Source organism: Chiloscyllium punctatum, chromosome 10 (assembly GCF_047496795.1).
Source record: "Chiloscyllium punctatum isolate Juve2018m chromosome 10, sChiPun1.3, whole genome shotgun sequence".
Classification (NCBI taxonomy): domain Eukaryota; kingdom Metazoa; phylum Chordata; class Chondrichthyes; order Orectolobiformes; family Hemiscylliidae; genus Chiloscyllium; species Chiloscyllium punctatum.
Genome location: NC_092748.1, coordinates 41,472,805 through 41,496,160, shown reverse-complemented (window position 1 = coordinate 41,496,160; position 23,356 = coordinate 41,472,805). Strand labels below are relative to the sequence as shown.

Here is a 23,356-nt window from a genome sequence, read left to right as displayed (position 1 = left end):
ACAAATGAGTCCCAGTTAAGAAATAGATGTAAGAAATAAGTAAAATGGACTAATCAACAGAATGAGTCATGTTCTTTAAATCAGATTTAAAGCTTAAAAAAGATAGTAATTCTCATAATCCTGTCCAAATACACATTAACAAAAAAGCTCTGAAATGAGAAAGGTGAATTTGTTTCTTTTCACGAGAGCAAAGAGGCCAGAATTTCTTAAGCTGTGTGAGATTGTCACGTGGCCCTTCTTGTTGAAGATTGGAGCTTTGCATTTCTGACAGGAGGTTGTAATTGGGGCTCATTCAGAAATGTGGAGCTGTACTTCCAATTTAACAGTGCTGTCATAACTGAGAACTGTCAGAGAAGGCAAACCCCACACCCTTCTTACAGCAGTCACCTGCCATAATTGGAAATGTAAAAGTCCTGCCAGCTGCTTTGACATCTGCTAGGGAGCTGGGAAGGTAGAGTGCCAGTGGAACAGGGGTAGGATGCTAGGGGGCTGGGAAGGTAGAGTGCCAGTGGGACAGGGGTAGGATGTTAGATTGGAAGGTAAGTTGAGTGCTGCTGGTGTAGTGTTCTAGATGAGTAGGGGACAGGGTGTCAGGTGGCAAGAGAACCAGGTAAGTGATGTTGTGGTTAAGGTCGGAGATAACTATTCTGGTGAGGAGGGGGTGTCAGTACTGGCTGAGAAATTGGTCCAATCAGGTGTCGTGTCTGGCAACAATTGGAGGTGGGGAGTGCAGGGTCAGATCTGTTCTGTTGGATGGAGGATGGTCGGGCGATGTCTGGCAGATGGTTCCAGTGTTAGGAGTTTGGGTTGGTTCCTATGGTGGGGAGAGGGGATGGTCAAGTCCGGTTCTAGAGAGTGTAAGGGGTTTGGAGGTGGTGTAGCTAGGGTGTAAGGGATAAAAGAGGGAACTTTTTGAATAGTTGATCAGGAGATAGACTATGCATTTACCAATCTAACTTTCCCTGAGTAACAACTTAATTTCTTTTCATCAGAACATTCCAGATTCTCTAATTTAAATGGAGATTTTCAGTGGGTTTTAGGCATTAAGGAATTGTTCATTGGAACCTTTAAGTTCCCAAGCAAATCCTTCAGAATCTGCTTCGATAGGAATTCTTCAAGCTCCCCATGTGCAACTCCTATCTATGTTGGAACAACTATTGTGCCAGGGGAAAACCTTGGCTAATGTTGTGAGAGAAATCCTCACTGTTGACCATCATGCTGCCTGCACTGTCCTCACCATGGGGTAGGATTGCTGCCATTGTCCTTTTTTAAGCTAGGGATTGACGGGGTGCTTTTTGTCTGCTGTGATTGAGTCAAACAACTTGTTAGATTAATGAGAACAGGCTTTTGTGTTAAAGAAAACATTGTTTATTGCTTCTCAGCAACTAGGTACAAATTACACTAATGTGATAAACAAGTACTACAGCGATTGAGGAGGACCATGGTTGGCAGGTTTTACTCCTTCAAAATCCGAAAGTGTTCTCCCACCAAGTCCATGTGGCACTACCATAGTTGGTGTGCTCTGGCACGTCTAAATATTAACTCTTCAGACCCTTATATCCTTATAGAACAGGTAGTTGAAGGATGAAGCTACTGACACAATGCAAAATGTTGTCTTTTTTCTGAAATAGAGAGGTGTTGCAGGGAACATTCAGCTGACATTTCAATCAAGAATGACAAACAGTGTTTAAGGTTGAAGGCTTTAAACATATGACCCGATTAGAAATGTATTTTGCTTTTGATGCTGTGTTGGTGCTCATCGATCAGTTAATCAAAGCTAACTCACTGTTCAACACTTGTTGCAGTGAAAGCCAGATGTTTGAGCAGGAACAAGGGAACTGGCTTTAACACCTGATAAAGACAATGGACCAGATGGTTTTCGAGTCATGGAGACTCTAGGGACCTCTAAAAATGGCAGACTGGAACATGTGGAAAAGCTGAACTCTGAAGGATCATTTGAACTCTGTGCTGTGTGCAAACAGACACCGTTTCCACTAGACAAGACCCTTATCCCATAGTGTGAGAGTGGTGATTCCTTAGAATAGTCACAAATGGGGTAAAGTATGTAGAACTGTCAAGTTACTTCAAAGTTTTTAAGTTACTTGAAACTGGGAAAAAATACTTCCTGTCTGAGGGTTGGGAGAAAAATGGATCCAGTATTTTTAATAGATAATACCTTTGTTGACATAATCATTAGTCCTATTGTTATTGCTTTATTAATGTTTGGCATTTTTCCATAATCTTATTATCATAGTTGGGGAGGTTGTAAATTCAGTTTGATTGATAGAATTTATAAAATGGCTAGATACTTTTGACATCAGTTATGTAAACTAATATTAGTTTTTATACAGGATTAAGTAGTTGAGATTTAATAGATTGAATAGGCTTACATTAATAGGGCTGTTTTATATGGTGAAGTAAGTAACCGATATGAAAGCCTTTATTTCATTTAATCTCAGTATGGTTCCTGAGGTCAGCCCATGGTGGATACGGGGTATGTTGGCATTAATGGTGTAAGAGCAGAGAGTGGTGGTGAATGGTATGAGTTGGCATTAGGTTGGGATGGAGCCATGGGGATGGATGAAGGTAATGAGCTACGAAGGTTAAGAGGCATCATTAGGGATGGGTGGGGGTGTGGGCTGACACGCGTTGCCACTTGTGTGTGTGGGTAATAGTTAGGGGGTGAGAGAGTGTGAGTGTGTAAGGGGAAGTATCTCTTGTTTAACTTAAATAATTGAAATGTCAGAATATTGAGGCAGGTGTTTTTAAACAACTTGCCTCAGCAGTCCAATCAGTATCCAGGTTTGGAGTGCCCTCCGGTCCAATTTTGCTCCAAGAAAATCAGTTTTTTAAAAAATTTTGGAATTGGATGCACTGAGCTGGGAGATTTCCCATCTTGGGCAACTGGGAAAAATCTGGCTAAATGTACCTAGCTGTAGACCAAGCTGGACTGGGGTCTCATAGACAAGACCTAGAAGAAATCCAAGTAATATGAGCAATGTGTCTCGGTGTGATTCAGGCAGGTGAACAATATTAGAAATCTATATTGCTATGGAGAGCTTGGCATCGACTATAATTTCTTAGGCAGTAAGGCTAGCACAATAGGTCTGCTTAAATAATCGTGCTATTTTTGTCTGCAAGCACTCTGCATCAAGAAAGATGAGTCATTTCCTTGTGGGAACCACAGCTGGCTTTTGTGAAGTATTCCCAGAAATATTTTCCCACCAGGCAGACATAGACAGCACTTATAACCTTCCAAAACACTAACGAGCTGTAAATTCTCAATTAATTTATCTACCTTGTAGAGGTCTATAATTTGCATTTAAAATGGATGATTGTGCCTGGCATACAGCTCCAAGTGATATAGGGGCTCAACTAATGTAAGAAATTCTATGCAATAACACACCTGGGCAGTGAAATATGAACTTGTGCCCTGAGCAAATTTTTCAGTAAAATTGTTTCCTGTGAGGTTGTTGCCCAACCAGCTCTCAATCACTCATGCCACTTCTGGTTCAAAATCAAAGCCAAATTTGTTGAATGATCTTAGTTTTGTACAGAAATGTAGAGAAGTTCAATTGTTGCAATTTAAACTTCTTCCCAACACTGTGTGTTCCTGGAAGACAGCGGTTTTTCTATTAGCAGTCCTGTATTTTCCAGAAACTGAAATTACTCTTTGTATGTGTCATAAGATTGCCAGTAGACTACTGATTACCTTTAATGTGTTAAGCACCAGAGTCCAAGTGGTCTCTCTGTCTCAATATTGTCCGAAGGATGGTAAATAACACTTGATTACATTGAAACAATTACGTAGAACCATAAACAAATGTACTGTAGAACGTTTGACTTGACATGAAAACTTCCTGCACTATAAATAATCTTATATCTGCAAGATGTTTTCTCAGTAAGCTTTGATCTGAGACACCAGTGAATTTTGCAATAGCAAACAACTTTTCACTATTTCAAAAATACACTTAGTCTGAAATGCAGTTCAGTTCTTTATAGTAGCAAACAAACATTGGAGCTTGACTGTACCCAAGCAAGCCAAAGACATCTATTAGAATTTGCAATAGCAAAAGACTCCTCTCAGTCCCTCTCTGATATTCCACATGTCAGTCAGTCAAAATGGGGACCAAAAATCTTCAGATGCCTCTTGGACATCATCTTTGATTCAGAGTGAAACTACTTTGACTAGCAAATTATTTGAGTGGTTAGATAGATGGAATGGTTACATGGATCCAACTTAAAAAAAACTTTTTTTTTCATTGTGTAATATGTTAAAATCTCTCTGACAAATTAATTAAATAACGGCAAAGTGATGCTAATAAGGGGAGTTGAGGCCCAATGACGTCATCAGGATAAATCCAACCTGGCCATTTATTGCCCCATCAGTCTACTATCTGTTACTGGTAAGTAATGGAAGATATCATCAACAGTGCTATCAAGCAGCACCTGCTCAGTGACACCCAGTTTGGGTTCTGCCAGGGCCACTCCATTCCTGACCTCATTACAGTCTTGGTTCAAGCATGGACAAAAGAGCTGAATTCCTGAGGTGAGAGTGTGAAAGTAAGGCCCTGACATAAAGTGTGTGGCATCAAGCAATTCAAGCAAAATTAGAATTGGGAATTAAGGTAAACTCTCCGCTGCTTGGAGTCCTATCTGGCACATGGAAAAATGGTTGTGTGTTAGAACTCAGTCACTTCAGCTCCAGGGCATCTCTGCAGGAGTTCCTCAGGGTGTGTCCTAGGTCCAACCATCTTCAGCTGCTTCAATGACCTTCCCTCCATCACAAGGTCAGAAGTGGGGATGTATGCCAATGATTGATGTTTGCCAATGATTGCATAATTGTTCAGCATCATTCGCAACTCCTCAGATATTGAAGCAGTCCATGTTCAAATGCAACAAGATCTTGACAATATCCAGGCTTGGACTAACAAGTGGCAAGTAACATTCACACCGCACACATGCCCGGCAGTGACCATCTCCAAAAAAGAGATAATCCAACCACCGTCTGTTGACATTCAGTGGTGTTACCATCACTGAATTCCCCCACTGTCAACATCCTGGGGGGGGGGGGGGTTACCATTGACCAGAAACTCAACTGGATTTGCCACATAAACACAGTGGCCACAAGAGCAGGTCAGATGCTCTGAATACTGCAGGAAGAAACTCCCTGAACCCCCTAAGCCTGTCCGCTATCTACAAGGCACAACAGGAGTGTGATGGAATGCTGCCCATACGCCTGGATGGGTGAAGCTCCAGCAACACTCAAGCTTGACACCACCCAGACAAAATAGTCCACTTGATTGACAGGCATCCATACTTTTCACCACTGACACTCAGTCGCAGCAGTGTGTACTGTTCAACAACCCTTCTTCCGAACTTACTAGTGGACATGGACTAAATCAGTGTTGGCTTTTTATTTAAGTTGAATTTTTAAATAGTAATCAAGCCTTTTCACATCATTTTGCAAAATTCACTAATTTTTTTTATTTTGTGTATGTTTTGTGTGCCTCTGTTGTTGAGAAAAGGTTTTGTTTTAACTAGAACTGTAACAAAACAAGCTAATAGAAATGTATGATTGATCATTATTCTCTCAATTATTAGCCATGCAAATTTTAAAATTGGCTGAATCGTCCTATACCACTGATGACACTAGCACTGTTAGATGAAGAGCATTTAATAAAAATACCTTTTCATAGGAGCTCCTATACCATTCTTTCAGTTGGAGACTGATTTATGTCAGGAGCTTCTGCCAATTTGACTTATCTCCCATAATTCCATTAGGGGATCAGTTAACTCAGCTGGCTGGATGGCAGGTTTATTGTGCAGGGTGATGCCAGTTGTATGTAGATTCGATTCCTGCATTGGTTGAGGTTATCATGAAGGATCATGTGGCAACCTTCAGGTTAAACCACCATAAGACATCTCTCTGATAGGACTATGGTGACATGATTGCAAATGTAATGAATAGAGGTGTTGCTAGGTAACTTTAATCTGCTTTTAGTTCCATTGCAAAGTTTTAGGCAAATAATGTAAGGAAATTATGAATTGTCCTATCAGTAACAGAAAAAGCTATCTTCCTCTGCTACCAAATTTTTTTTAAAAATGGCTGAGATGACCCTGCAAAGTTCACCTTGCTAACATTTGGTGGCTGGTGCCAAAACTGGGAAAGCTGTCACACAGACTAGTCAAACAATACTCTGATGTAGTCATACTCCGATGTGGTTGGTCAGTATGATTCCATGAGTAACAACCATCATCATGCCACTCCATGTCCTGTCCCACCAGCGGGTTAGATCCAGCAGAGGCCGTGGTACAATGGTATACTGTCAGGAAGGCATTGCCCTGGGAGTCCTCAACATTGACTCCAGATCCCATGGAGCCTAATGGCTTCCGGTCAGACATGGTCAAAGAAATGTCCTGCTGATTACTTCCTGCTGCCCACTCGTCCGCTGATGAATCAGCGCTGCTCTGTGTTGAACTCCATGTGGACGAAGCTTTGAGGATGACTAGGGTGCAAAATATACTCTGGTGGGGCACTTCAATGTTGCATCACTAAGAATACGTCAACAGAAGCACTACTGACTGAGCTGGTGGAGTCCTAAAGGATGTTGCTGCTCAACGTGGAAATCTATCGCCTGCCTCCCGCAGGTGGAGTTGCCCATAAGTATATTGGTAAAACTGTCTTTGTAGTGATGAAGTCCTTTCTTCACATTTACCCTCCATTGTGTTATGTGACATTTTTCCCATGCTGAATGGGTTAGGCTTCAAACAGATTAGGGAACTCGAGGCATCAATGAGGGCAATAAGCAGCAGCAGAATTATACTCACAACACAATCTGCAACCTCATGGCCTGGCACATCCCCCACTCTACCATGACAATCAAGCCAAAGGATCAACTCTGGTTCACACGGAGCACAAAAGGGCTTGCCAGGAACAACACAAGGCAGCTCGAAGATTGAGGTGTCAATTTGATGATGGTAGCAAACAGGGCTACTTGCAGACCAAGCAACATAAATAGCCAGTGATGGACGGAGCTAAGTGGTTCCATAGACAACAGATCACATCTCAGCTCAGCAGTCTATCATCCAGTCATGAATGGTGGTGATTAATTAATCAACTCACTGGAGGAGAAGGCTCCACTAATACCCCTGTTCTAAGTCTAGTGGGTTTGTGGGCGGCACGGTGGCACAGTGGTTAGCACTGCTGCCTCACAGCGCCTGAGACCCGGGTTCAATTCCCACCTCAGGCGACTGACTGTGTGGAGTTTGCACGTTCTCCCCGTGTCTGCGTGGGTTTCCTCCGGGTGCTCCGGTTTCCTCCCACAGTCCAAAGATGTGCAGGCCAGGTGAATTGGCCATGCTAAATTGCCCATAGTGTTAGGTAAGGGGTAAATGTAGATGTAGGGGTATGGGTGGGTTACGCTTCGGCGGGGCGGTGTGGACTTGTTGGGCTGAAGGGCCTGTTTCCACACTGTAAGTAATCTAATCTAATCTAATCTAATCTAATCTAATCAAAGTCAGGGGTAGGCTCAGTGCAACAGTGCAAAAGATAAAGCTAAACTATTTGCAACAAAACAGAAGTGTGAAGTGGATGATCCAGTTTTTGCCTTCTCCAGAGGTGTTCAGTATCTCAGATACCAGTCTTCAGTCAATTTGGTTCACTGTACATGATGTAATGAAAGTAACATTCATCCCATACAAATGCCAGGCAATGACCATCTCCAATAAGAAACTATCAAACCAGCACCCCTGCGAATTCAATGGCATTATCATCACTGAATTCCCCCATTACCAACATCCTGGTTTTGTCATTGACCAGAAACTGAAGTGGACTAGCCATATAACTACAGTGGCAACAAGAGCAGGTTAGAGACTAGGAATACTGCTGTGAATAACTCACCGACCTGATTCCCCAAAGCCTCTCCTCCATCTACAAGGCACAAGTCAGGAGTGTGATGCAATACTCCCCATTTGCTTGGTGAGTGCAGTTCCTACAACTCTGAAAACATTTGACACCATCAAGAACAAAGAAACCTGCTTGACTGACCCCAAATCCACAAACATCCGCTCCCTCCTCCACCAATGCTGCAGTAGTAGCAGTGTATATCATCTATAAGATACATTGCAGAAATTCACCATGATTTATTAGACATCACCTTCCAAACCTATCACCTGCAAGTTCCCATACAAGTCACTCATCATCCTGACCCAATTTCTTCGCTATCATTGGGCCAAAATCCTGATACTCCCTCTAATAGCATTATGGATGTAACTACATCAAACTTACTGCAGTGGTTCAAGTAGGCAGGTCGCCACCATGTTCTCAAGGGCAACAGGGAATGGGTGATAAATGCTGACATAGCCAGCACTGCCCATCTTCCCAGGGTGATTTTTTAATAAGTACAGAAAAGCTGGCCATTTTCATGCATCCAACCAAGTGGCTGTCCTGTCTATTTGAGCTCAGAGAATGTGGCTGATGTTAAATTGAGGTATGTAGTAAGTTTGAAATTGGATATCATGATCAGACTAGTTTCAAAGATTAAAGTTCTGTGTCACAAGGAAGCTTATAAAATGTCTAGTCTGAAATTGGATCAGGTTCCCGGTTGGCTGTCTCAGACTGATGCTCAGGGCCTTGACAAATGTAAATATGGACTCCAATTGTTCCAATTTCTTTTTTGTTTAACCTATTTTTCTAAACAACCTGCTCAGAGATATTATGCATGACTGGAGCATGTGACACTTGACTCTGGGCCTCCCAGTTCAGGGATAGGGAGACTGCCACTGTGCCATAGGAGTGCCCAATCTCAGCTCAAAGCTGGCTTTTGTGGGATTTCAATTTACGCCTCTGTAGAAACTGGAACATGGGTCCAGCCGTTTAGACCACTCAGCCGGACTACCACTTCAATTCCCTTGACAGGAACTTGTTAATGTGGATCAGGTGCTGCACTCACTTTTTCATGCCAATTGACAAGCCTAAAGGCTGCTAGCTATCGATGAGGCTTAGATTGGCTTGCATGCTATATCCAGTGTTTTACACAAAAATAGCAAAATGTGCTTTTGGTATGATCAGGTGATTATGAACCACCATGTTCTTGGTACTTCGGATATGATATACATTCAGGATTTTACTGCATTTGCCCATTAGCCTGAATATAAGTCCGACATATTGGGTTAATTGAATGTAGTGCAAAAAAAAATTGTAATCTTACTAATGAATCTCTTGTGTCTAATCTTTCTAGAGGCCAGTAAATTGGTTATGTCCTATGTTGCTGCGGTTTGTGGCAAGGGAGCAGAGGTCAATCAAGTGAAAGAGCAGCTGCTGCAGTCAAATCCTGTGCTGGAGGGTAAGTTTAAGTGTATGTTGTGTGGGTGTGTCCCTTTTTTTAAAATGTGGGTAATGCAGTTCCTGCACTAAAAACTAAAACAACTCGAATCAAATTAAAACCAAAATTTGTTTTACATTCAGTTCCATTCTTTTAAAGTGGGATGTGAGAGATGTAACAGGTCAGGGTCAGTAGATCAGAAATGTTGAGTTAAAGCTGAATTTCATTCTTGGGTGCTTGCCATTGCTATCTTTCACCTGAGAGACCTTCCCTGAGACTACAGACCCTGAATGACCCAGAGTAATATTTGTGCAGGTATCTGGTATATCAGTTAAGGTAACGTGATCTGGAAGCGTTTGGGAAGCAAGGCTAATTGGAGAATGGTTAGGATCTTTTAGAACATAACTTTTTAAAAAATCCCCACTGAGCCACACTGTAGATCAGCACCAGCTGTGGCCCTGACTGTGATCAGTTGAAATTCCAAACATTGGATTGAGGTATCCAGAAGTTTTAAAATCTATTGAAGTTCACCTGTTTATATGTATGCATGTACATTTCTATCTGTGTGTAATTTTTTTTCTTAGAGACCGGAAACATGTCTTAAAAATTAGATGGAGTTTAAAGCTGTTAGTTTCTAAATAAAAATTACAGAAGAATTATTACTGCACAAGAACCAACAAAATAAACACATTATTATGTGTCCTATATTCTAACATTATAATGGAATCTAAGCTGCAAATTTATAGTAATACAAATACAATTTCACAAATTGACTCAACAGTCCGTTCAGACTTTGATCACCACTGTCAAAAATTCCTCAAGCTGAGTCTTCGTTATGAAGAATCTCAGCTCCCCTCCTCCTAGTAGCTGGTCTGAACCCTACCTGACAGCAGGGCACAAGGAATCCTAATTCCATGGGTATAGACTTTACCTTACGTCTGCAGAACTTGTTCAGCCCTGTTTGGATGCAGTTGATCCACCAATGTTACCTTCCAGCAGCTTATTCTCAGCTTCTGGATCAAAGCTGTGGCTTGTCGTTCATTACTGGACTCAGCTACTACTCCTGCTTGGATAGATCTGCATCCATTTATACCTTTCAAATAGATCACGTTTGCTAGAACTTTAGATTTCTAAATTTCAATTTATGTTTCTTGTTGTGTTTGCTTTGTTCTGTTTTCTGTTACTTTCTCACCTCCACTTAATGTTTCAGTTTGTGCTAACCTCCAACTACAAATTAAACTTAGAGATTTCCTCACCACAAAGCAATCATTGACAGTATTCATTGTAGCAAAAGGTTTAGAATGACAATGGGAAAGTACAAAGACTAATCTTGAGTAAGAATAATTAACTGGGGGGTGGGGAGGAGAGGTGACAGAGTTGGATTGAAAAGCTTGGTATCAAAGTTGGATGGTGAAACTAGCTGATCAATGGACCAGCTCAACAGAGGAGTTGGTTCAGGATTGATTGAAGTACATTATACTCCCTCACAAGAGAAAGGTAGGACATACAAACCACTAGCTGGATGATAATGGAGATAAACGATGAGGAATAAAGTCTGATTATGACAAAGGTCAAGTAAAACATACAATTGTGAATTAAACTGAATATAGAAGCTTCGTAAGGAGGTGAACAAGGAAACAGGAGAAGCAAAGAGGGCTTATGAGAAAAGGCTAGCATCTAATGTAAAAAAAAGTCCCAAAGTCTTCTAATTGACCCATACACAGTAAAGTTTGCTTATCATACTGTACCATCTCTTCCTGACTTATCCACATATTTTCATGTGACTGTTGATTCAATACTGAATGATTATTTCGAAAGGTTTCCACACCACTGAAGTGAAACTAACTGGTTTCTAATTGATAGACTTATGGAATCATAGAATCCCTACAGTATGGAAGCAGGCCATTTGGCCCGTTGAGTCCACACCGACCCTCTGTAAAGCATCCCACCCAGACTCACCTTGCTACACTATCCCTGAAACCCTGCATTTCCCATAGCTAATCCACCTAACCTGCACATCCCTGGATACTATGGGCAATTTAGTATGGACAATCCACCTAAGCTGCTCATCTTTGGACTGTGGGAGCAAATCAGAGCATTTGGAGGAAACTCATGTATTTGCGGGAGAATGTGCAAGCTCCACACAGACAGTTGCATTAGGGTGGAATCAAATCTGGGTCCCTGGTGCTTTGAGGTAGTAATGCTAACCACTGAGCCACTATGCTGCCCTACTTGCAACTTTTTTTTAAACAAGTACATTTTATTTGCATTTGCCAATCCTCTGACACCATCTGAGAGTTCCAGGGAAGATTGCAAGATGGTCGCCAATGTCTCTGCAATTTCCACTCTCTCTTTCTCTATCCTTGAATGAATCCCATCAAGTCCTGATGCCATATCAAGTTTATGCACTGATGGTCTGTTCAGGAGTGGGGCTAATTAGGAAACAATTTGAACACGTGGATGTCAGGGGCATGGTTGAGGTGTTAAGTGATGAGTACTTCATATTTCTTTATGAAGGAAAGAGATGCTTCCCAGGTCCTGGTGAGAAGAAAATACAATAACTGGAAGAGTTTATTATTGTTGAGGAGGTATTAAATAGGCTGTGCAGTGCATCTTCTGTTGATAAGATAGAAAAGGATTAAGTTTATTATATTTAAATCTATGTAATGGAAGAAGCAAAGACTTCAGGTTAACATACTGTTCTTTCTTGTTTCTTTCCACCAGCCTTTGGAAATGCCAAAACTATGAGGAATGACAATTCTTCAAGATTCGTGAGTAACTATTATATCTGACGGTGCAGAATTGCCCCTGCTGGCTGTTACACTAGAAAGCCAAAACTTAGTTAAAAATCGCACAACACCAGGTTATAGTCCAACGGGTTTATTTGGAAGCGAAAGCTTTTGGAGCGCTGCTCCTTGACCAGGTAGCTATGACAACCACCTGATGAAGGAGCAGTGCTCTGAAAGCTAGTGCTTCCAAATAAACCTGTTGGATTATAACCTGGTGTTGTGTGATTTTTAACTTTGTCCACCCCAGTGCAACCCTGGCTCCTCACATCATGGCAACCAAAACTTAGACATTTTTGCCGTTTAAAAAATGTCTACTTCCTGTTAGAAGATGGAGTGCAACTTGAACGCCCAAAACAAAATACAGTACTTGAGTTAAGTTGAAAGGTATTGTTCATTAAAAACAAAAACATGTCTGTATTACATTGTGAGATTATCCACTTCACCTTTTGGAAATTTTGGCTTGTGACAGATCAAACACTTAACGGCATTGTTTGATATGACACTGCTGTATTGCAGAAGGCATGGGTTCAAAAGCCAGCTTTTCTTATCTGTTGCCTCCTGGGGCTTTCTCAGACAGCCCCAATCTGTGTTATAAGCTTCTCTGAGTGATAAGGGGCTGGGTCAAAGGTTAAGAGGCAGATATTACAAAGTAGCAATACAACTGCCTTCTGCAGCATCTCTGAGACACCCTGCAGTGAAATATGGATCTTTTTCAAAATACGTGCAACTTTCAAGCAGAGGTTAAAATCATGCTTTTTTTTGTAAAGAGTTTTTTTTCAGTTCAACAAAAAGTGGCCTTTCATTCTGGAATGAAAGCACATCGGTTAAGATATTGAAAGCCACATTTGGTTGAAAACTGTAAACGGTGGCACATTCCTTTTTCCTTTATTGAGATCCTTTTTTGTTTACACTATTGTTGTTGTACATCATTTCATATGAGTTCATACACATTTCAATGCAATGCTTCAATTTCACAGGGAAAGTATATGGACATTGAGTTTGACTTCAAAGGTGACCCCCTCGGTGGTGTTATCAGCAACTGTAAGTATTGCAAAGTTGTAAATAGAATAGATGATTTACAAATACAATGGTGAAAGAAGTGTATTTGCTACATAAACTCTATTGATTCTCCAGAACAGGCAGTGCTACCTTTCTGTCCTGTGTCTTTGATCCTTAATTGTGTTAATGTGCAATACTGCACAGGAAATGGGTCAGCACCCTGTCTGCCTGGGGAATCAATCTAAGTCTGTGGAGCTATAAGCAACTCTGTGAATAAATGTCTCCCCTAATATTGTATTCTATTAAGCATTTGAAATGATTAGAAACAGATGGAATTCAGGTGCTGAGGTGTGGAGTTATGATTTACAGTTTGGGGTGACAGAGTGCTGATCATTTAAAAATAATCTCTTACAAGTGTTTTCAGCAGCAGGCACCTCTTGTTGAACAATCTCTAATAAAATATAGGATCACTTTTGTGAGGATTATTAATTCCTCCAGTTCTCTGACTTCCTCCTGTGTTGTACAACATCCACCTCTAAAACCTGAAGAGGCATGAGTGGATTTGTTTTGCATCATAGTTGATTGTTAACTTGAGTGTGCAAATGTTTGTGCACTTTGCTCTGTGATGATTTGCATGATTGGTGCCACACTGCCAAAATGTGTTGTCCAAACCCAATGCCACAAGCCAATATTTCAAGTCCAAGGATATCCACCTGTCACTACCTTCCTCGTCTGCTTAGAAACAAATAAACTGCAGATGCTGGAATCCGATGTACACAGGTCTAACCCGAAATGTCAAGTTCTCCACCTCCTGATGCTGCCTGGCTTGCTGTGTTCTTCCAGCCTCCTGCCTGTGTATTCTTCGTCTGCTTAACATCCCCTGATCGTGAAGCAGAGGTTTAGCAAGGAGTTAGCTTTGTGAGGCCTTGCATAAAGTTACGGAATTGCCAGTAGCTGTAAATCGGATTACAGCCCTTAATTTTGGTGCTTCAGGCTTCTTCTCTCACACACCCATTAAAAAGTATCAACCAATCTACTGTTCATAAAACTAAAAATGATTTCTTCCATACGCCTGACACTTTTCTTCACTTCTACTACAATGGCAGCGTGGAAGGACTGCTGTTCCAAATAATAGGCATTTCTAAATGACCATGTCTCAAATGCATTGGCCTGTATGAACAGAGAAAGTTTCTCTTGCATGATTGCACATTAAAGTCTAAAACTGCTCACACCATAGTTGGCCATGCCTGTTTCCCTCACTTCAGTTCAGTGGCTGCCATCCTTGGGAGCACATACGTTGAAATACAGACATGAAAATGGCAGGAAGGAAAAGATCTGATGATCAATCAAGGTTGAAACCTTAATCGTGGTGGTCTGGAGGATTGTGAGACAGATGCTAGACTCCTGCTCACTCTTCTGAACAGCCACAAGATATCTTGAACAGGCAAACATCCAGCAGCTAAGAACTTCACAGCCAATAAAGGAGATCTCTGCAAAATTTCCTCCCTCAAAACCAGTCTAGGAGATTACGTCAGCTAGTCTAAAGTTGCGGTTAATCCATTTTCCTTTTTTGCAATGTGATCTCTGCTCTAGTCAAGGCTCGATTGAAAGAGTACAGAATGCCATTACTCACAATGAAATTTGAAAATACATTCTGGAGATTCTCTGTTCTTTGAGAATTACCCAACCTCAGGCTGATTCCATTGAGGTGCAACGACAAATGCCATATCCATATTCCTCTTGGTAGTTTAGTTTGAAGGATTTTTTTTTAAATTTGGGGAAGTAGACTTACAGTGAGAAAGAAGGGCTAGTTAGGCCTAGTTAGTGATGCCTACATCCCATTAATGAATTTAAACAATGCTTTGAATTGAGTAAACTGCACAGCATAAGCCTGTCACAGATAAGGATCTTCAGGCAGTTGTAATGTTGTAATATAACAACAAACATGTATTTATTTGTTTTCCATATTTAACAAAGTAAAATGGTCCCAAAACACTGAAGTTTAGGATTTGCATATTTGTCAGTATTTCAGTTCTCAGATGTATATAACTCGAATACTAATGCATCTCTTGCACTTTTGGAAAATGCCATGTGATCCCATGTTAGGTTTTTATTGTCCAAGCCAGTGCTAGATCCTGGTCTTTTACCTCCGTCTTTCGTGTTCATCTTGGGGCAGGAAACTGGGAGTTTTATCTTGTTAAATTTTTTTTCTAGCAACATATCTCACTGGAGAATGTTTAAGAATAAAAATACCCCATGTAGGGTATTAATTGTTAAATGAACATTTTGAAGTTTTGATTAATAGGACAAGTTATTTTATGTGGACAAAACCCAAATGTTTTCATGTCACTAAGGACTCTGGTTCCCAAGCAGTAAACCATCTCCCAGAAAACATTCTGCTGACAGGACATGCTTAGTTCAGTAAAGCAAAAATATATTTTCAGCAGATATAATGCATAATTGGAGTCATGTACAAACTAGATCAGCTGAAAAGCTTAGTACAGAACCCTGATTTTCTTTGGGTAACATTGCAGTGACCTTTTGATATCTATTTTTGATTTTACCATTGTACTTACACCCAGTATGTTCACACAACGCATGCACTGCGTATATGCAAACAATAAAGCCATTTAAGCAACCTCTGAAATACTCTAATTGTAACGTATGTTCAGGAATACACATTTGATTGTTACCTGCTGAGAACAGTCTAGACGAGCATAGTCTGTAATCATTCCATTCAAAACAGGTAACTATCATTTAATTAGTGTGTCTGTATTACATTGAGGTCTTGATTGAATTGTACTTTTTTTGCTTAATCGCTCAGTTGCTTTGTGGAGGGAGATGAATTTTGGTGAACTTGTATCAGTGCCAATGGAAACCCAACATATGAAATGTCTGTTTTAAAAGGAAGTTGGTTTTGTTATCACAGTACCATAGAACAGTACAACACAAAAGAGGTTATTCACTTATTATGCTTGTATATGCTATTTGAACAAACTACTTAAATTAGTCCCACTCTTTTGCAATGGTCCCTTTGAAATGTTGTTGTGTACAGCTGGTCTTTTTCAGTGTGTTGTCCCTTTTAAATTTGTTCTTTTTAATGCTTTGTTGCAAAGGAGCCTTAGTACCTTGCCTAGTACTTTGTGTTTTAATGGGAATTTTGGCACTTTAGTCTTTGGTTTTATATTCTTCAGACATTTATCAAGTTTTGCATTTAAAAGTTTTTACTCCCTCTGTTTCCACACTCTTTTGGGCATTGCAGTTGGGATCTTAGTAAATTGCTACTCTTCTTTGTCCCTCATTACCTGTGACTCTTTTACCACTTACCTTGCATCACCCTTCAATCCACCCATCCATGCCAAATACAATCCTGAAATGATCTAGTCCCACCTGCCTGCTCCTGGCCCATATCCCTCCTATAGCCTTTCCTATGCGTGTACTTATCCAAATGTCTTTTAAACATTGTAGCTGTACCCTCATTCACTGCTTCCTCAGGAAGTTCATTCCACATACAAACTGCCCTCTGTGTTTAAAAAAAAAATTGCCCCTCGTGTCTTTTCTAAATCTCTCTCCTCTCACCTTAAAAATGTGATCTTTCTGATGAACAGCGTATGCTCGAAATGTCGACTTTCCTGCTCCTCGGATGCTGTCCTACAGGCTGTGCTTTTCCAACGTCGCACTTTTTTTACTCTGATCTCCAGCATTTGCAGTCCTCACTTTCTCCTTAAGAATGTGCCCCTAGTTTTGAAATCCCCCATCCCAGGGAAAGGACAATACGATTAACTCTATCTCCACCCCTCATTATTTTCTAAACTTCTATAAGGCTATCCCTCAACCTCCTATGCTCCACTGAAAGGAGTCCCAGTCTATTCAGCCTTTCTTTATATCTCATACTCTCTCAAAACCTTTTTAATAGTCTTGATCATCTCTATCCAATCTCCTCTTAATCTCTGCTGTAAGGAGAAAAATCCAGCTTCTCTGATGTTTCTACATGATTGAAGTTCCTCATCTCTGGTCCTGTGTTAGTAAATGTCCTCTTCACTCCTTCTAACACCTTGACATTTGTCTCTAAATGTGTTACCTGGAACCATCAGACAGTGCTCGAGTTGGACCTTAACCAATAATACAGAGAGGTTTGAAATAAGATCAAGCATGTTTCTTTAATTGAAGGCTGATTTGTCACAGTGTGTTCATCAATCTGCCTGAGCCTGACACATACCCACAGTTATGAACTCAACTAATCTTCCCCATGCACTGCTCTCAGGTCAAATGCATAGTCAAAAGCAATATATTTGAAAGATATCAACGAGACAGCATTTTGAATCCTACTTCCCCCAAACCCCACACTCGCTCTCTGCAACCCCACATTCCCACCCAGGAAGCAGGCTGGGAAATATTAGGGAAAGGAGGAGAGTGAATATAAGATCAGACATGTTAGCTGGGTGTGCCATGCTAGTCAGCTTCCTGTCTCTGCTGGGATTTAAGAGTTGATACTGCATGCTTGCGTCTTCGTAGCAGAAGTAAGCTTTGGAAACCACTTTGTTTGTTGAAATAAAACAAACAAAGATGGATGTGTGTTTGTGAGATACGAATGAATGGCCGCACAGATAACCCAGGTATGATTGTGCTGTGCCAGGTGATTCATGCATTAAACATTTTCCACACCCAACTCTGAAACATGAAGTTTTATATTGATAGCTTAAGTTATTTGGAGAGGTTTCTGTGGTAGATGGTCAGCTTTAATCCTGTGAATAGGTTAATGTTAAATGCAAGCAGGAAGTTGATTTGGCTGGAGGTCAGTATTCTTTACTATGGTGCTAATTTCTCTGGAGTGAAGATTGTTCTGGGTTCTTTCCCAGGGCCATTGTCTGTTTTTTAATGCAGTCATTTAGATGACCTGATTGATGATTGCCTTCCAACCTTTGAGAATCATTTTAATTAATGGGACTGCTTTTTGCTTTGAGAAGTGAGTTTTGTTTCATTTTGCATTGTGCTACACTCATGCTTTGTGTTGGCCTGGTTGGTACAAATTGTCGGACAAATGTTGACGTGGAGCAAATCTAACTTTGCCAGTTTCAGGGTTGGAGGGATGATGTGAGACAGCAGATTTATTTGAGTCCAAATTTACAGTTGGCATTCCATTTTTTTAAAAACAAGTTCTGTTTCCACACACTGTCTCTCCAACACAAAAATTGCCTCATTCCATCTTTGTATCCATCATCCATTTACAGCTACCTCAGTACGTCTCCTGAAAGCCTTGTCCTAATTTTGGTTATCTGCAGGCTCGACTACTGTAGTCTTTCCCTAGTCATGCTCCATAAAGTTATTGCAAACTCTCTTCAAATTATATAGGAAACCTGCATCAAATCCTGCTCACCTGTTGCCCATGTGCTTGCTGACCTATTGGTTTCCTGGTCTGGCAAGGCCTTAAGAGTTAAATTCTCATCCTTATTTTTAAATTGCTCCTCCTTATCTCTGTAAATGTCCGTTGTCCTACAACCACCCCACCATCACCATTCCTGCCCCTCATAAAAGAAAACAAACTGCACTCCCTTAGTGTCTCATGGGCACCTACTCTTTGACCCATCACTAGAAACTGTCCATGCCCTAAACTAAGAACAAGGGGTGATCTGTTACTGTTAAATTGCCAATTGATTTGGATTTGCTTTTGTACCTCTGGAAAATTAAATAAAGATTGCAGAAGCCTTTAATAGAATTAATGTCATAATTAATAACAGAGCTTCATTCAAAATTGAACTTATTTGTGCATTTATGCAGGGCTGAACATTCTTTCCATTAAGATTTTGTTTAAAAAGTCATACAATTAAATGCTCCTCGTCTTTGGCTTGCTGTGCTGCCAGCAGCCTCAGCCTGGAAGTGCCGCTGTTGCTCATGGATGCCATGATGGTTAGCAGGTGGGCAGGACATCCTTGAAATGATCCATCAAAATGCATGTTGGGTGGCAGTTAAGTAACTGCTTAATCCAGCGGGATTTCTTGGTGGTGGAATTGCAATAATATCCAGAACCACATTTTAACTAGTAATTGCAAAATCCCAGCCATGCAATGGCCTGTGATATTTAACATTTTGCAGACTAGATTTCGAGTGGGTGAGCTTAATGGGGCCTCTGATGCACTGTCCCACCAACAAAAGAAATTAATTGAATCCAGTTCAGTTAGTTGCTGAGCGGTGAGCTTCTCAGTGAATTGTGGGCCTCAATAGTGAAGTCTTGCATCATCAGATCTACCAGCCAATTAAAAGCCAGCAGCTACTGGAGGCCCAGTCTTCAAGGAATTTAACAGCAAGAAGATAAATCTTTTTCTTTCAGTTTTTGTGGGGTTTGGGGATTACAGCAAGTTAGATGAATTGGCCATGCTCACTTGCCCATAGTGTTAGGGGCATTAGTAAGAGGGAAATGGGTCTGGGTGGGTTACTCTTTGGAGGATCGGTGTGGACTGGTTGGGCCGAAGGGCCTGTTTCCACACTGTAGGGAATCTAATCTAATCAAGGAAGGAAGAGCAAGTTGACAAAACCATTGAAAGAAATGCACATTTGTTAATTGTGATATTATACTTCAGGCAGTAGAAATGTGCAACTGCTACACTTAGGCTTCACTTAATGAAATGGCGAAAATAACCCCCTCCATCTTTGTTTATTTGTATCTGTTGCATTTTAAACAAAATAAAGTTTCCACAATTACATTTGCTTGGTTAAAAAGCGCTTAATGGGCATAAGTGGCAGTTTGGGCTTCAAACTTTCATTTTCAAAACAAATAGGGGAACTTAGAGAATGGCAAATGTTCCCTATGTTCCTTGGGCTTCAATTCTCTATCCTCATTTCCAGTTATGTTGCAGTTTTTACATTCACAGGAAATTTCAATAAAGAGTCCATTAGCAAGATTCACACAACAACAGTGCCCATTTTGGCGTAATTTCTATACAAATAAGATATAGTCGATTTCTCCCTATTTCTGCACTTGACCAATAGATCACTATATTTGTAAAAGAGAAGACGAGCTTGATCGCTCACTACTTACTGTTGTATTCATGAAATCTACTGTGCAGACAGCACCAACATGATTCAATGTGTAGGGAAAAGTCAAACTCAACCAGGCCATGTTTATGGTATCACTACCTTTAATTAATGGTGTGCTTTTAAGTGGCAAGAGCAGACATGAATTCATGTAGTTTAAGGGAGTGATTTGTAATCTTTCTGCGTTTATTGAAGATTATTTACAAACAAGTTCTTGTCGCCAACTTTGTGCCAAGTATGCTCATCCAGCTGTGAAACTGAAAGCGGAGTTGCATTTGATGAAGAAAATGAGGCTGGGGAGCAGCAATTCTCCAGCGGAGAAACTGCTTTCCCATTTAAGGGATTGTTAAGTACCTTACAGCTTTGTACAGAGAGAATGATGGTAACCAATGGCTATATAGAAGAAAAAGTATTTGCATATGAGGCACATATGGTGAGGAAGTGATTTATGTCAAAACACCCCAAGGGTAGGAAGTAATCAGAATGGAATGGCAACAGAAGGCTGAGGCCCATTGGAGCAAAATGTTTTTAGTGTCCTTTAGTTATGGTTGAACCTGAGACTTGTTTAGTTGAAACAAAAACAGAAATTGCTGGAGAAACCTGGCAGGTCTGGCAGCCTCTGGAGAGGAAGCAGAGTCAACATTTCAAGTCTGTTGACACTCCTTCAGAATTGTTTTGAAATATTCGACAGGCATGTTGGTAACGTGTAAGATGGCTTTCCCACTGAAGGGAAGATAAAAACCATCACAGGACTAATCACATCAGTGCTCAGTATCAGACAGTCTCAACAAAATTACGTGCAAATCTTTGACAGGACATGGATGGACTTTACATTTAAGAGTATAAATTCATAAAATCCCTAGTGTGGAAAGAGGCCATTTGGCTCAACAAGTCCACACTGACCCTCTGAAGATATCCCACCCAAACCTTTTCCCCTCCCCTATTGCTCTACATTTCCCGTGACTAATGCACCTAACCTACACATCCCTGGATACTATGGGCAGTTTAACATGGCCAGTTCACCTAACCTGCACATCCTTGGACTGTGGGAAAAACACCAGAGCACCCAGAGGAAACCCACGCAGACAGAGTGTGCAAACTCCACACATAGTCAGTCACTGAAGGCTGTAATCAAACCCGGGTCCCTGGCGCTGTGAGGCAGCAGTGTTAACCACTGCTGCCCCAGGGCAGCATAGCTGTTTCTGAACTGGTCCTCACCCTTAATAATAGCTCCTTTGAATCCTCCCACTTCCTCCATATGAAAGGGCTAGCCTGCATGGGCCCCAGCTATGCTTGTCTCTTTGTTGGCTACACTGGCACCACTCCCCACCTCTTCCTCTGCTACATTGATGACTGCATTGGTGCCACCTCGTGCTCCCGCGAGGAGGTTGAGCAGTTCATCAACTTCACCAACACATTCCACCCTGACAATCTCTGACACCTTCCTCCCCTTCCTGGACCTCTCCATCTCTATCAATGACGACTGACTTAACACTGAAGTTTTTTACAAAGCCACCGACTCCCACAGCTACATGGATTACACCTCTTCCCACCCTACCTCCTGTAAAAATGCTATCCTGTATTCCCAATTTCACCGCCTCTGCCGTATCTGCTCTCAGGAAGACCAGTTCCACCACAGAACACACCAGATGGCCTCCTTCTTTCAAGACTGTAATTTCTCTTCCCATGTGGTGATGATGCCCTCCAATGTATCTCATCCACATCCTGCTCCTCTGCCCTCAAACCCCACCCCTCCAACCGTAACAAGGACAGAACGCCCCTGGTCCTCACCTTCCACCCTACCAACCTCCGCATCACCTGCTGACATTTCCATCCCCTCCAAATGGACCCCATCACCAGGGATATAGTTCCCTCCCCCATCCCTTTCCGCAAAGACCATTCCCTCCGTAACTACCTGGTCAGGTCCATGCCCGCCCCCCCCACCTTCCCCTCCTGGCACCTTCCCCTGCCACCGCAGGAATTGCAAAACCTGCGCACACCTATCCCTTGCCTCCATCCAAGGTCCCCAAGGAGCCTTCCGTATCCATCAGAGTTTAACCTGCACATCCACCAATGTCATTTATTGTATCCATCACTCTTGATGTGGTCTCCATTACATTGGGGAGACTGGATGCCTTCTCGCAGACCACTTTCAGGAACATCTCCGGGACACCCGCACCAATCAACCCCACCACCCCGTGACCAAACATTTCAACTCTTTTCCCCCCCCAGTCTGCCGAGGACATGCAGGTCCTAGGCCGCCTCCACTGCCACTCCCTCACCACCTGACACCTGGAGGAAGAACGCCTCATCTTCCGCCTCGGAACCCTTCAAACCCAGGGCATCAATGTGGACTTCACCAGTTTCCTCATTTCCCCTCCCCCCACCTTGCCCCAGTTCCAATCTTCCAGCTCAGCACTGTGCTCATGACCTGTCCCACCGTCAATCTTCCTTCCCACCTATCCGCTCCATCCATCCCGGGGGCTCCCTGCCTCATTCCTGATGAAGAGCTTTTGCCCAAAACGTCTATTTTCCTGCTCCTTGAATGCTGCCTGACCTGCTGTGCTTTTCCAGCACCACTCTAATTTTGAATCTAATCTCTAGCATCTGCGGTCCTCACTTTCGCCTAACACAGCTGTTTCTGCCCAATTACAAACTGGGGACCTTTTGTGTGTTAAGCCAACGTAATAACTACTATGTTACAGAATGAAATGTGCTGTAATTTTGTAGTATAAATTTAGGTGGGGTGGATGTGTGATATTGAATTCATTTGATAAGGGAGCTGTTGATCTGAAAAGTTTGAAATCCACAATTACATAATTATGTTAAAAATAGACTACTTTCATTTATCAAGAGAGAGAACATTAACGTGTAAGCATTTTGTAATCTATTTACTACAACCTGGTTGTTAAAGATTACTCAACTAAACTTTCTCCAATCCATTTTCCAATATTGGAAAACTCAAGTTAATATCAGGTACCCTAACTTGTTACATCTATCTTCTAACATTGTTTTCTGAAATGTGAATGAAGGGGTTTACTCAGCCTCTTTGCAGTAAGCCAGGTTTAAGATGCTGTTAACCATGCTCCTCATGGTATCCTTGTTGCTGAGGGAGAAAATTGTGGTTTCAAATCCTCTTCCAGATATTTGAGAACAAAATCTAAGCTTACACTTGGGTGCAGTATGAAAGGGAGTGCTGTATCTTCAGAA

General features: G+C 41.5%; 1 protein-coding gene across 4 annotated transcripts in view; it reads left to right on the top strand.

Annotated features, from left to right (window-relative positions):
• myo1b (myosin IB) overlaps positions 1-23,356 on the top strand; it is a 267,530-nt gene that overhangs the window by 124,351 nt on the left and 119,823 nt on the right. For all 4 annotated transcript variants that reach the window (XM_072578972.1, XM_072578970.1, XM_072578969.1 and 1 more), the window contains exons 5-7: positions 9,243-9,347; positions 12,051-12,097; positions 13,093-13,156. In XM_072578972.1, the coding sequence (XP_072435073.1) occupies positions 9,243-9,347; positions 12,051-12,097; positions 13,093-13,156 (216 nt within the window). The remainder of the gene's footprint in view (positions 1-9,242; positions 9,348-12,050; positions 12,098-13,092; positions 13,157-23,356) is intronic.